Source organism: Scyliorhinus torazame, chromosome 17 (assembly GCF_047496885.1).
Source record: "Scyliorhinus torazame isolate Kashiwa2021f chromosome 17, sScyTor2.1, whole genome shotgun sequence".
NCBI lineage: Eukaryota > Metazoa > Chordata > Chondrichthyes > Carcharhiniformes > Scyliorhinidae > Scyliorhinus > Scyliorhinus torazame.
The window spans coordinates 88,070,404-88,086,356 of NC_092723.1; the positions used below are offsets into that span (position 1 = coordinate 88,070,404).

Genomic DNA, 15,953 nt, shown 5'->3' on the forward strand with positions numbered 1-15,953 from the left:
AGTGTGGTCTAACCTGGGTTTTATAAAGCTGCAGCAAAACCTCGCGGCTCTTAAACTCTTCTTAACAACTCTACCAACCTGGGTGGCAACTTTGAGGGATCTATGTACGTGGACCCCAAGATCCTTCTGTTCACACTTCCAAGAATCCTGCCTTTAGCCCTGTATTCAGCATTCATATTCGACCTTCCAAACTGAATCACTTCACATTTATCTAGGTTGAACTCCATCTGCCACTTCTCAGCCCAGCTCTGCATCCTGTCAGTGTCCTGTTGTAATCTGCAACTACCCTCAACACTATCTACAACTCCACCAACTTTCGTGTCATCGGCAAACGTACTAACCCACCCTTCCACTTCCTCATCCAAGTCATTTATAAAAACACAAAGAGCAGAGGTCCCAGAACAGATCCCTGTGAGACACCACTGGTCACTGACCTCCAGGCGGAATACTTTCCACCCACTACCACTCGCTGTCTTCTTTCGGCCAGCCAAATTTCCCTGTATCCCATGTCCCCAAACTTTCTGAATGAGCCTACAGTTAGTTACCTGTATCATCTGCAAACTTACTGATCAACCCTCCGACATTCATGTCTAAATCATTTATATAAACCACAAACAATACTGTGTTAGTAGTAAAGTTTGTTTCAATTTACCATATCCCTATTTTGAGTTTTAGTGAGGAGCTGAAGGAAATTAGTATCAGTAAAGAAATGTTTTTTGGAAAATATATGGGATTGGAAGCGGATATATTGCCAGGACCTGATAATCCTCATCTCAGAGTAGTTTCTGAAGTGGTCCTAGAAATAGTAGGTGGTCATTTTCCAAACTTCTTTGATCTCTGGAATGGTTCCTACAGATTGGAGTGTAGCTAATGTAACCCACTATTCAAAAAGGGAGGTAGAGAGAAACAGGGAACTATAGACCAGTGAGCCTAATGCCGATAGTAGGGAAGTTGATGGAGCATGGATTTATGAAAGGAAAATCATGGATTTAGGAAAGGACAATAATGCTTGACAAATCTACTGGAATTCTTTGAAGATGTAACTAGTAGAGTTGACCAGGCGGTGGATGTGGTATATTTAGACTTTCAGAAGGCTTTTTCCAAGGTCTCACATAGCAGTTACAGTTAAAGCGCATGGGATTGCGGGTAGTGGCTTGAGAAGAATAGAAAGCTGGTTAGCAGAGAGGAAGCAAAAAGTTGGAATAATTGGGACTCTTGCTGATTGGCAGGCAGTGACTAGTTCGGTGCTGCAGGAATCTATGCTAGGACCCCAACTGTTCACATTATATATTAATGATTTGGATGAGGCTACTAAATGTATTATCTCCAAACTTGCAGATAATGCAAAGTTGGGTAGGAGGGTGGGCTGTGAGGAGGATACAGAGATGCTTCAATGGAATTTGGACAGGCTGCGTGAGTGGCCACATGCATGGCAGATGCAGTATTATGTGGATAAATGTGAGGTTATCCGCTTCAGTAGCAAAAATATTTATTATTATTTGAATGGGTGGAAATTGAGAGAGGTGAATACTCAGCGAGACCTTGGTATCCTTGTGCATCAGTCACTGAAAGTAAGCGCGCAGGTACAGCAGGCAGTAAAGAAGGCAACTGGTATGTTGGCCATCATAGCGAGAGGATTTGAGTATAGGAATAGAGATGTTTTACTGCAATTGTATTAGGATATTGGTGAGGCCAGACCTGGAGTATTGTGTGCAGTTTTGGTGGCCTTATCTGAGGAAGGATGTTCTTGCTATGGACGGAGTGCAGCAAAGATTTATCAGGCTGATTCCTGGGATGGCGGGACTGTCATATGAGGAGAGACTGAGTCAGTTAGGATTATATTCATTGGAGTTCATAAGAGGAAGAGGGGATCTCATAGAAATTTAGAAAATTCTAACAGGATTAGACAGTATTATTCAAAAAGCATGTCCCTGATGGTGGGGGATTGCAGATCTGGGCGTCATAGTTTGAGAAAAAGGGGTAAACCCTTTAGGACTGAGATGAGGATAAACTTCTTCACCCAGAGAGTAGTGAATCTGTGGAATTCACTACCACAGAAAGTAGATGAGGCCGAAACATTGTGTAATTTCAAGAAGGAATTAGATATAGCTCTTGGAGCTAAAGGGATCAAGGGATATCGGGGGGCAGGTGGGATCAGGGTATTGAACTTGATGATCAGCCATGATCATTATGAATGGCGGAGCAGGCTCGAAGGGCCGAATGGCCTCCTCCTGCTCCTATTTTCTATGTATGTTTCTTTGTGTTTTGTGTGAAATCTCCTGGAGTGAGGCATCCTTTCCTCACAGTCTTACAAACTAAGATAAAATATTGGGATTCTGTCCAGTATCCTAGCCACTGTTACGGTCTGGTCTGGGGTCGTACACCACTCTGCTGTTAGGGAGGGAGTTCCAGGATTTTGAACCAGTGACAGTGAAGGAATAGCCAATATATTTCCAAGTCAGAATGGTGAGTGACTTGGTGGGAACTTCCAGGTGGTGGTGTTCCCAGGTATTATCTGCGCTTGTCTTTTAAGGTGGTGAAGGTTGCAGGTTTGGAAGGTGCTGTCGATGGAGCCTTGCTGAGTTGCTGCAGTGCATCTTGTGGATGGTACATACTGCTGCCATTGTGCGTCGGTGGCAGATAGAGTGAATGTTGAAGGTGGTGGATGGGGTGTCAATCAAGAACTTTAAGACATGTTGAAGATACTGATGCACTGCAAGTTTAACAACACGCCCAGTTCAGGCGTTTCTGTGGAAGAAAACGAGACTCCCGAATGGTATGTTGCCTCCCGGGTGCACGGGTCAGGGATGTCTCAGATCGGCTGCAGGACATACTGAAGGGGGAGGGTGAACAGCCAGTTGTCGTGCTGCATATAGGCACCAACGATATAGGTAAAAAACGGGATGAGGTCCTACAATCAGAATTTAGGGAGTTAGGAGGTAAGTTAAAAAGTAGGACCTCAAAGGTAGTAATCTCAGGATTGCTACCAGTGCCATGAGACAGTCGGAGTAGAAATTCAAGAATAGTCAGAATGAATATGTGGCTTGAGAGATGGTGCAGGAGGGAGGGGTTCAGATTTTTGGGACATTGAAACCGGTTCTGGGGGCGGTGGAACCATTACAAATCGGATGGTCTACACCTGGGCAGGACTGGAACCAATGTCCTAGGGGGTGCTTTTGTTAACACTGTTGGGGAGGTTTTAAACTAATGTGGCAGGGGGCTGGGAACCAGATTAGGAAGTTAGAGGTCAGTAAAGAGGCAGCAACTAAAGCCAGTAAGGTACTAGATAATAAACTCAATGTGACTAAGGGGAAGAGTAGACAGGGAAGAGATGAAGAACACAAAGGGACAGGTGGTCTGAGGTGCATATGTTTCAATGCGAGAAGTGTAGCAGGTAAGGCAGATGAACTTGGATTAGTACCTGGGAATATGATGTTATTGGTATTACGGAGACTTGGTTGAGGGAAGGGCAAGACTGACAACTAAATATCCCAGGGTATAGATGCTTCAGGAGGGATAGAGAGGGAGGTAAATGGGGTGGAGGAGTTGGATTACTGGTCAGAGATGATATCACAGCTATGATTAAGGAGGGCACGATAGAGGATTCGAGCACTGAGGCAATATGGGTAGAGCTAAGAAATAGGAAGGGTGCACTAACATTGTTGGGACTTTACTACAGGCCTCCCAAAAGCTAGCATGAAGTAGAGGTACAAATATGTAGACAGATTATAGAAAAATGTAGGAGCAATAGGGTGGTCGTGATGGGAGAATTTAACTTCCCCAACATTGAATGGGACTCATGTAATGTTGGAGGCGTAAATGGAGCAGAATTTGTAAGGAGCATCCAGGAGAGTTTTTTAGAGCAGTATGTAAATAGTCCAACTCGGGAAGGGTCCATACTGGACCTGGTATTGGGGAATGATCCCGGCCAGGTGGTTAAAGTTTCAGTCGGTGATTACTTTGGGCATAGCGATCACAATTCTGTAAGTTTTAGAACACTCATGGTCAAAGACGAGAGTGGTCCTAAAGAAAGAGTGCTAAATTGGGGAAAGGCCAAGTATAACAAAATTCGGCAGGAGCTGGGAATGTGGATTGGGAGCAGCTCTTTAAGGGTAAATCCACATTTGAAATGTGGGAGTCTTTTTAGGAAAGGTTGATTAGAGTGCAGGACAGACATGCCCCTGTGAAAATGAGGGATAGAAATGGCAAGATTAGGGAACCATGGGTGACGGGTGGAATTGTGAGACTAGCTAAGATGAAAAAGGAAGCATACATAACATCTAGGTGACTTAAATCTGATAAAGCTTTGGAGGAATATCGGGAAAGTAGGACAAATTTCAAAAGCGCAATGAAGAGGGCTAAAAGGGGTCATGAAATATCTTTGGCTAACAGGGTTAAGGAAAATCCCAAAGCCTTTTATTCGTATATAAGGAGCAAGAGGGTAACTAGAGAAAGAATTGGCCCACTCAAAGACAAAAGAGGGAATTTATGCGTGGAGTCAGAGGAAATGGGTGAGATTTTTAATGAGTACTTTGCATCGGTATTCACCAAGGAGAGGGACATGACGGATGTTGAAGCTACGGATGGATGTTTAAATACTCGAGGTCAAGTCGGCATAAGGAAGGGGGAAGTTTTGGGTATTCTAAAAGGCATTAAGGTGGACAAGTCCCCAGGTCCGGATGGGATCTATCCCAGGTTACTGAGGGAAGCGAGGGAAGAAATAGCTGGGGCCTTAACAGATATCTTTGCAGCATCCTTGAGCATGGGTGAGGTCCCGGAGGACTGGAGAATTGCTAATGTTGTCCCTTTGTTTAAGAAGGGTAGCAGGGATAATCTTGGGAATTATAGACCTGTGAGCTTGACGTCAGTGGTAGGCAAGCTGCTGGAGAAGATACTGAGGGATAGGATCTATTCACATTTGGAAGAAAATAGACTTATCAGTGATAGGCAGCATGGTTTTATGCAGGAAAGGTCATGTCTTACAAACCTAATAGAATTCTTTGAGGAAGTGACAACGTTAATTGATGAGGGAAGGGCTGTAGATGGGGCAGCACGGTAGCATTGTGGTTAGCACAATTGCTTCACAGCTCCAGGGTCCCAGGTTCGATTCCCGGCTTGGGTCACTGTCTGTGCGGAGTCTGCACATTCTCCCCGTGTGTGCGTGGGTTTCCTCCGGGTGCTCCGGTTTCCTCCCACAGTCCAAAGATGTGCAAGTTAGGTGGATTGGCCATGCTAAATTGCCCTTAGTGTCAAAATTGCCCTTAATGTTGGGTGGGGTTACTGGGTTATAGGGATAGGGTGGAGGTGTAGATCTTGGGTGGGGTGCTCTTTCCAGGAGCCGGTGCAGACACGATGGGCCGAATGGCCTCCTTCTGCACTGTAAATTCTATAAAAAATAATATACATATACATGGACTTCAGTTAGGCATTTTATAAAGTTTACCATGGCAGATTGATGGAAAAGGTGAAGTCGTATGGGGTTCAGGGTGTACTAGCTAGATGGATAAAGAACTGGCTGGGCAACAGGAGACAGATAGTAGTGGTGGAAGGGAGTGTCTCAAAATGGAGGAAGGTGACTAGCGGTGTTCCACAGGGATCCGTGCTCGGACCACTGTTGTTTGTGATGTACATAAATGATCTGGACAAAGGTATAGGTGGTCTGATTAGCAAGTTTGCAGATGATACTAAGATTGGTGGAGTTGCAGATCGCGAGGAGGACTGTCAGAGAATACAGCAAAATATAGATAGATTGGAGAGTTGGGTAGAGAAATGGCATATGGAGTTCAATCCAGGCAAATGTGAGGTGGTGCATTTTGGAAGGTCTAATTCAAGAGCGGACTATACGGTCAATGGAAGAGTCCTGGGGAAATTGATGTACAGAGAGATCTGGGAGTTCAGGTCCATTGTACCCTGAAGGTGGCAATGCAGGTCGATAGAGTGGTCAAGAAGGCATACAGCATGCTTGCCTTCATCAGACGGAGTATTGAGTACTCCGCACCCGCTCCAAAGCCTCCACGTTCTTCCTATAATGCGGTGACCAGAACTGTAGGCAATACTCCAAATGCGGCCGTACCAGAGTTCTGTACAGCTGCAACATGACCTCCTGACTCCGGAACTCAATCCCTCTACCAATAAAGGCCAACACTCCATAGGCCTTCTTCACAACCCTATCAACCTGGGTGGCAACTTTCAGGGATCTATGTACATGGACACCTAGATCCCTCTGCTCATCCACACTCCCAAGAACTTTACCATTAGCCAAATATTCCGCATTCCTGTTATTCCTTCCAAAGTGAATCACCTCACACATTAAACTCCATTTGCCACCTCTCAGCCCAGCTCTATATCCCTCTGTAACCTGATACATCCTTCCACACTATCAACAACACCACCGACTTTAGTATCGTCTCAAATTTACTCACCCACCCTTCTGCGCCTTCCTCTAGGTCATTGATAAAAATGACAAACAGCAACGGCCCCAGAACAGATCCTTGTGGTACTCCACTTGAACTCCATTCTGAACATTTCCCATCAACCACCACCCCTCTGTCTTCTTTCAGCTAGCCAATTTCTGATCCAGAACTCTAAATCACCCTCAATCCCCAGCCTCCGTATTTTCTGCAATAGCCTACCGTGGGGAACCTTATCTGTGGGCAGCACGGTAGCATTGTGGATAGCACAATTGCTTCACAGCTCCAGGGTCCCAGGTTCGATTCCGGCTTGGGTCACTGTCTGTGCGGAGTCTGCACATCCTCCCCGTGTGTGCGTGGGTTTCCTCCGGGTGCTCCGGTTTCCTCCCACAGTCCAAAGATGTGCAGGTTAGGTGGATTGGCCATGATAAATTGCCCTTAGTGTCCAAAATTGCCCTTAGTGTTGAGTGTGGTTACTGGGTTGTGGGGATAGGGTGGGGGTGTTGACCTTGGGTAGGGTGCTCTTTCTAAGAGCCGGTGCAGACTCGATGGGCCGAATGGCCTCCTTCTGCACTGTAAATTCTATGATAATCTATGAAACGCTTTGCTGAAATCCATATACACCACATCAATTGCTCTACCCTCGTCTACCTGTTCAGTCACCTTCTCAAAGAACTCGATAAGGTTTGTGAGGCATGACCTACCCTTCACAAAGCCATGCTGACTATCCCTGATCATATTATTCCTATCTAAATGATTATAAATCTTGTCTCTTATAATCCCCTCCAAGACTTTACCCACTACAGACGTGAGGCTCACCGGTCTATAGTTGCCGGGGTTGTCTCTGCTCCCCTTTTTGAACAAAGGGACCACATTTGCTATCCTCCAGTCCTCTGGCACTATTCCTGTAGCCAATGATGACATAAAAATCAAAGCCAAAGGTCCAGCAATCTCTTCCCTGGCCTCCCAGAGAATCCTAGGATAAATCCCATCAGGCCCCGGGGACTTATCTATTTTCAGCCTGTCCAGAATTGCCAACACCTCTTCCCTACGTACCTCAATGCCATCTATTCTATTAGCCTGGGTCTCAGCATTCTCCTCCACAACATTATCTTTTTCCTGAGTGAATACTGACTTTGTTCTGCGGCAAAGAGTTCCACAGATTCACCACCCTCTGGTTGAAGAAATACCTCCTCATCTCAGTTTTAAAGGATTGTCCCTTTAGTCTGAGATGGTATCCTCTGGATCTAGTTTTTCCTACAAGTGGAAACATCCTCTCCACGTCCACTCTATCCAGGCCTCGCAGTAGCCTGTAAGTTTCAATAAGATCCCCTCTCATCCAAACTCCAACGAGTAAAGACCCAGAGTCCTTGGAAATCTGAAATAAAAACAGAAAATTCTGCAAATGATCAGCATCTGTGGGACGACAAACAGAGTTAACGTTTCCAGTCTGAATTATCATAGAATCATAGAATCATAGAATTTACAGTGCAGAAGGAGGCCATTCGGCCCATCGAGTCTGCACCGGCTCTTGGAAAGAGCACCCTACACAAGACCACACCACCCTATCCCCATAACCCAGTAACCCCTCTCTTACTCTCTTTCAGACCTAAAATAGAGAAATGTGATCCATAGAATCCCTAGTGCAGAAGGAGGCCATTGGGCCCATCAAATCTGCACCAACCCTCTGAAATAACACTCAACCGAGACCCACTCCCTCACCCTAACCCACAACCCCGTAACCCCACCTAACCTGCACATCTCTGAACTGTGGGAGGAAACCAGAGCACCTGGAGGAAACCCACGCAGGCATGGGGAGAACGTGCAGACTCTACACAGTCACTCGAGGCCAGAATTGAACCGGGTCCCTGGCACTGTGAGGCAGCAGTGCTAACCACTGTGCCACGGTGGAGTTTATACGATATAAAGGAGGAGTAGCTGGGCAGAGTAGGAAGTCAGTGATTGGTGGGAGATAAGTCAAATTGTTACAAAGATGAGACAGAAAAAGTTTTAATAGCAGTGTGAAGGACGAGAGAAGATTGACCCCAACCTTCCTGTCAATTGCCACTTCAACTCAGCACCCACGTGGAACTGCAGCTCACAACCAACTTCTGAATGGCGATTAGGGATGGGCAAAAATAAATGCGGGCTGAACCAGCAACGCCACATCCCGGAAATTATTTTTTAAAAAAATGTTTGTCCTTGGCCTGCTGCAATATTCCAGTGAAGCCCAACATGAGCAATATCTCATCTTTCAATCAGACAATGTTACAGCTCTTCAGACTCAACATTGAGTTCAACAACTTTCTCCTCCATCTTGACCCCTTTTTATTCAAAAACATTGTTATCCCAATTCAAACTCCCCCTCCCACACTGGGTCATCTGTCACTTATTTTTTAGTTTTGCTTTCACTGATCTTTGTTCTCCCATTATCACATTCTGTTATCTTGGGGACGATTCTCTGAGCCCCGCGCCGGGCCGGAGAATCGCCGCAACCATGCCACGACGCCCCGACGCCAGCACGCGATTCTCCAGGCCGGATGGGCCGAGCGGCTGCGCTAATACGACAGAGTCCCACCGGCGCCGTTCACCCCTGGTCGCTGCCAGCGGGAACTCTGCGAGAATGGTCGGGGGGAGGGGGGTGGCGGCCTGTGGAGGGGGAAGGGGGCTCCTTCACCGGAGGGGGCCTCCGATGGGGTCTGGCCCGCGATCGGGGCCTACCGATCGGCGGGCCAGCCTTTCCCCAATGGGCCTACTTTTTGGCGTGGCTGGCCCCTGAACACCGACGCCATGTTGATCGGAGCCGGTGCGTTAAAGAAGTCCCCCGCGCATGCGCAGGTTGTCGCGGCCCAACTGCACATGCGCGGGTTGGCGTGGCACCTATTTGGCGCCGCAAAATCGCCGTGTTGGCCCCCTGTGTGGGCCAGAATTGGCCCAACCCGGGCCCGGTTCGCGCCTTTGTGAAACGCGACAGCGTTCACGACAGCGCAAACTCTTGGGCTCCATATTGGAGAATCGCCCCCCTTATCTTTAGCCCTTTAAACTGCCATGAACTATTCCTCTGTCTCATGCCCTACACATCTTTGTAACTAGCTCCCACTAATCACTGACCGTTTACTCTGCTCCAGCTGCTCCACTCACCATCAAGTAATATAAAGCCCCTCACATTTTTTCCCTCTCTTTAATTCTGAAGAAGAGTTAGATGGATTGGAAACGTTTCTTTCTCCACAGATGCTGAGTATTTCCGTCATGTTCTGTTTTTGTGACAAGGTATCACAGTGAGACCACTACACTGGGCTGCACATCCTGTCGCAGAAGCTCAGATACATCAAGGCTTGGGGCCTATCGAAACAAATGAGTTTGACCAACAGAGTTGAACTACCTTACCATGACTCCGGCAATCCCAATTCCCACCACTCCAATCATGTATAGCTTTGAGTTGAAAAATTCCTTTAATTTAGAAGAGCAGTTCTGTGGAGACATTGAGCAGGAAATCAGTGATGGTGGTCAGTAGTCAGACCATAATAGCATTTTCTCATAAATAACATGCTGAATAAGTGCTCTAATGATACGATCACAACTCCTCCAAGCGTTGTCATCCCCACGTTTCGTTGCTGGGAATATTTGAGTGGTATTACTTGAGGGATAAATATTGACCAGAGTTCCAAGGCGAACGCCCCAGCTCCTCCTATAAATAATATCCAGGGATCCTTTCAGTCTGCTTCAGATGTAAAAAGGCTTCAATAGCTCAGAAAGACAGCAACTCCAACAGTGAGTTACCCTCGGTATCAGGCAGGATTCTATACTGCCTCTAGAGTGCTGCTTATACCCACAATTCTCACCCTGAGTGTAGTGAGTGACCAGATCCCAAGGAAAAAAGTGCACTATCCCAAGGAAAAATACTCAACAGTCAGCTTTTCAATCTGTACAATTTTCTGCCCAACTCCATCTTAAAACTTACTTCAGCTTCAATCTCCCAAAGAAATAAACAAGAGAAACATGACAGGTTGTGGTGATTCCAGGAGGCGCAGACTAAAAGGCAAATCAGGTTTATTCACAAAAAAGGTTTCAGCTGCGATGTACAAATCAAATTTTCCAGCCCGTGACTACTGTGACTACCGGGATGACCGGAACTATCGAGATTACCAGAACGACTGGGACGATCGGGACGACCGGGCCTACTTTGACGATCGGGATGATCGGGATTACCGGAACGACTGGTATGATCGGAATACCAGGACGACTGGGATGATCGGGACTACCGGCACGACTGGGACGAACGGGACGATTGGGACTACCGGGACAACTGGGATTATCGGGACTACCGGGACGACTGGGACGAACGGGACGATTGGGACTACCGGGACAACTGGGATGATCGGGACTACCGGGACAACTGGGACGATTGGGATGATTGGGACTACCGGGACAACTGGGACAATCAGGATGATCGGGCAACCGGGACAACTAGGACGATCGGGATGATCGGGACGACCGGGACGATCGGGATAATCGGAACTACCGTGATGACTGGGATGATCAGGATGATCGGGACTACTGGGACAACTGGGACGATCGGGATGATCGGGACTACCAGGACGATCGGGACGATCGGGACTAATGGGACAACCGGGACAACTGGGACGATCGGGATGATCGGGACTACCAGGACGATCGGGACGATCGGGACTAATGGGACAACCGGGACGACTGGGACGATCAGGACGGCCGGGACGATCGGGATAATCGGGACTACCGGGATGACTGAGACGATCGGGACTACGGTGACAACTGGGACGATCGGGACTACTGGGACGACCGGGACGATCGGGACAACCGGGACGACTAGGACGATCAGGACTACCGGGACGATCGGGACTACCGGGACAACTGGGTTCGGGATAATCGGGACGATCGGGATAATCGGGACTACCGGGACGACTGGGACGATCGGGATGAACGGGATGACTGGGACAATTGGGATGATCGGGACGACTGGGACGATCGGGACTAGTGGGACAAATGGGACGATCGGGACTACAGGGTCGATCGGGATGATCGGGTCTACCGGGACGACTGGGACGATCGGGATGATCGGGATGATTGGGACTACTGGGTCGACTGGGACGATCGGGACTACAGGGACGACTGGGACAATCAGGATGATATGGACTACCGGGACGATCGGGATGATGGGACAACCGGGACGACTGGGACGATCTGGACGGCCAGGACGATCGGGCTAATCGGGACTACCGGGGTGATTGAGACAATCGGGACTACAGGGACAACTGGGACGATCGGGACTACTGGGACGACCGGGACGATCGGGACAACCGGGACGACTAGGACGATCAGGACTACCGGGACGATCGGGACTACCGGGACAACTGGGTTCGGGATAATCGGGATGACTGGGACGATCAAGATGATCGGGACTACCAGGACGACTGGGACGATCGGGATGATTGGGACTACCAGGACGACTGGGACGATCGGGATGATCGGGCCTACCGGGACGATCGGGATGATCGGGCCTACCGGGACGATCGGGATGATCGGGACTACCGGGACAACTGGAACGATCGGGACAACTGGGACAATCGAGATGATCGGGCAACCGGGACAACTGGGACGATCGGGATGATCGGGATGACCGGGACGATCGGGATAATCGGAACTACCGTGATGACTGGGATGATCAGGATGATCGGGACTACCGGGACAACTGGGACGATCGGGATGATCGGGACTACCAGGACGATCGGGATGATCGGGACGATCGGGACTAATGGGACAACCGGGACGACTGGGACGATCAGGACGGCCGGGACGATCGGGATAATCGGGACTACCGGGATGACTGAGACGATCGGGACTACCGGGACAACTTGGACGATCGGGACTACTGGGACGACCGGGACGATCGGGATGATCGGGACAACCGGGACGACTAGGACGATCAGGACTACCGGGACGATCGGGACTACCGGGACAACTGGGATCGGGATAATCGGGATGACTGGGACGATCAAGATGATCGGGACTACCAGGACGACTGGGACGATCGGGATGATCGGGACTACCAGGACGACTGGGACGATCGGGACGATCGGGCCTACCGGGACGATCGGGATGATCGGGACTACTGGGACGACCGTGACGATCGGGATGATCGGGATGATCAGGACTACCGGGACGACTGGGACGATCAGGATTACCAGGACGACTGGGTCAATCAGGATGATCGGGATGATCGGGACTACCGGGACAACTGGGACGATAGGGTGATCGGGACGACTGGGACGATCGGGATGATCGGGACTACCGGGACGACTGGGATGATAGGGATTATGGAGACTACCGGGACAACTGGGACGACCGGGATGATCGGGATGATCGGGACTACCGGGCAAATGGGACGATCGGGATGATCGGGTCTGCCTGGACGATCGGGATAATCGGGACTACCGGGATGACTGGTATGATCGGAATCATCGGGACTACCGGGACAATCGGGATGACCGGAACTATCGAGATTACCGGAACGACTGGTACGATCAGGATGACTGGGACGATCGGGATGATCGGGACGATCGGGACTACCGGGACAGATGGGACGATCGGGACTACAGGGACGAATGGGGCGATCGGGACTACCGGGACGATCGGGATAATCGGGACTACCGGGATGACTGGTATGATCGGAATCATCGGGACTACCGGGACAATCGGGATGACCGGAACTATCGAGATTACCGGAACGACTGGTACGATCAGGATGACTGGGACGATCGGGATGATCGGGACGATCGGGACTACCGGGACAGATGGGACGATCGGGACTACAGGGACGAATGGGGCGATCGGGACTACCGGGACGATCGGGATAATCGGGACTACCGGGACGACTGGGACGATCGGGATGAACGGGATGACTGGGACAATTGGGATGATCGGGACGACTGGGACGATCGGGACTAGCGGGACAAATGGGACAAATGGGACGATCGGGACTACAGGGTCGATCGGGATGATCGGGTCTACCGGGACGACTGGGACGATCGGGATGATCGGGATGATTGGGACTACTGGGTCGACTGGGACGATCGGGACTACAGGGACGACTGGGACAATCAGGATGATATGGACTACCGGGACGATCGGGATGATCGGGACTACTGGGATGATCGGGATTATCGGGACTACCGGGATGACTGGGACGATCGGGATGATCAGGACGACTGGGACGATCAGGACTACTGGGACGACTGGGACGATCGGGATGTTTGAGACGACTGGGACGATCGGGATGATTGGATCTACCAGGATGACTGGAACAACCGGGACGACCGGAACTATCGATATTACCGGGATGACTGGGACGATCGGGACTACAGGGACTACAGGGACGACTGGGACGATCGGGACTACCGGGACGACTGGGATGATCGGGACTACCGGGACGACTGGGACGATCGGGATGATCGGATCTACTGGGACGACTGGGACAACCGGTACGACGGGAACTATCGACATTACCGGGATGAATGGGATGATCGGGACTACTTGGGCGAATGGGACGATCGGGACGATCGGGACTACCGGGACGATCGGGACAACCGGGACAAATGGCACGATCAGGATGATCGGGACTACCGGATCTACTGGGCGGGCACGGGTGTCGATATCTGAGGACTTGTTGATGAGCCCCTATTGGGCCTCCATCCGCTCAACAATGGAACTCATATTCCACAAAAGTCACAGGGAGATCAATTAGCAATCCCCTGTGGTCCTCGAGAGGGTTATCACAGAGGTCTATAAAATAATAATTGGAATGAAAGAGTAATACGACCCTGACAGAAATGAGCATGATTGCCAATGGGAACATACATGTGGATGTCTGATGTCAAACTAAATCTCGGAATGGGAAAGGGAGCACAAGCAGCATCTGTGGAATGCCACCAGGGGCAATTAGATAACTAAATAAATAAACAGACTGAATTGATGAATTGCCCATATTGCTTTGTTACAGGGTCAGCCGAAGGTCAGTACTTATTATCAGAGTTTAACATCAATTGAAGGGCTGTGACAATATGTGCAAGCGAATCAAGCAATTCCGTGTTGAATTAAATGTGAAACATGGAACTCACCGCTGGCACGCGTAATGTGGGGCAGAGAAGCTGTATAGAAGGATCTGGTAATGAGTCTCCACAGCAATGCAACTAGAGAGAGAGACAGGGAAAAACATTTCTCATCAAATCTGGCTGTGCCTGAGAGGTTAGAACATGTATGTGCCTGTGAGATTGTACAGGTCCTTCCCGTTTGTTCTTATTTATTCCCTTATTTACCCTTTCTTTTACTTTTGCCATTACATTTGTGATCCGTGGATGCTGAATGGACATGTGAATTTAAGGCAAAGCAGTCTGCATCTTTAATTCATACAGGAAGATCCAGAAGGCTGAGCTGTTTTAGAGTGACATCAATGATGACTTGAATGGATTGATGTGGCTGGTGGCCAATGAATGGGCCTAAAATACGGTGCTCTGCCCAGTAACAGGTGGTGTTTGGTACTGATAATGGTTCAGAGACCTAAAGGGCTTTCAGTTTCGCTTTGGCAGCTGAGAGAAAACCTCTCTTTTCCCACTCTGTTTTCGCCAGAAATAACCAGAGAATTCTCATCAAAAGGTCGCTGTAGTCACCAACTCGCTATACAGAAAAGGTTGATGCAAGCAGAACCCAGAATCTGATAACTCTCGCCACAGAACAGGCTGGAGTGAAGCCAGAAGCCTCTCCTGGAAAAGTTGTGAGTAAGATATTGCTAACTGCAAGGAAGATCATTACAGGCTGTAAACGAGAGACTTTGATCCACAGTCATACTGTGAATAAAGTGCACTGAAGAACTCATCATGTGAAGCAAGAACTCCTATCTTTTGATCTTAATCCTTATTATTGTTACCCCTTTCCATCCCTCTGTGTTTGTCTGTCTTGTGTTGGTGGGCAGAGGGAGTGGTAGTTAAAGGGGGAGTCAGACATTAGCTTGACATTAAGTAGTTGTATTTATTGCGCATTTCATATTTGTTCTAGTTATAAATAAACAGTATTTGTGCTTCAACTTACAAACCTGGTGAATGTAATTATTGGGTAGCCAAGGGCCAAAGATTTCAGGAATTTTTATAAGAATTATTAGTTAATTCATTTGTGCTGTGATTCTGGGATGATTGGGGTTGGATTTGACCTTGCACTAGCCCGTGGTGTCATAACAATTTTGTGTGTCAGCGAATCAGAAGTAGCACAGTAAGTATTACTAAGAAGATTAAGAGGTGACCTTATTGAGATGTTCAAAATGATGAACAATTTTGATAAGGTGAAGAACAATATTCTGTTTCTACTAGGTGGTAAGTCAATGACTAGGGGTCACAATTTCAAAATGGTCAGCAAGAGAGTTACGAGTGAGCTGAGGAGAAACTTCTTCATCAGAGAGTTGTTGGGATTTGGAATGCGCTGCCTGGGAGAGTGGTGGAGGCAGATTCCATAGGAGGA

At 48.7% G+C, this 15,953-nt stretch overlaps 1 protein-coding gene across 1 annotated transcript in view; it reads right to left on the minus strand.

The window, feature by feature from the left end:
- LOC140393991 (CD9 antigen-like) overlaps positions 1–15,953 on the minus strand; it is a 385,099-nt gene that overhangs the window by 1,534 nt on the left and 367,612 nt on the right. Inside the window, exons 6-7 of the mRNA XM_072480718.1 lie at positions 14,564–14,635; positions 9,798–9,881 (exon numbers count right to left, since the gene is read on the minus strand). Coding sequence (XP_072336819.1) covers positions 9,798–9,881; positions 14,564–14,635 — 156 coding nt within the window. The remainder of the gene's footprint in view (positions 1–9,797; positions 9,882–14,563; positions 14,636–15,953) is intronic.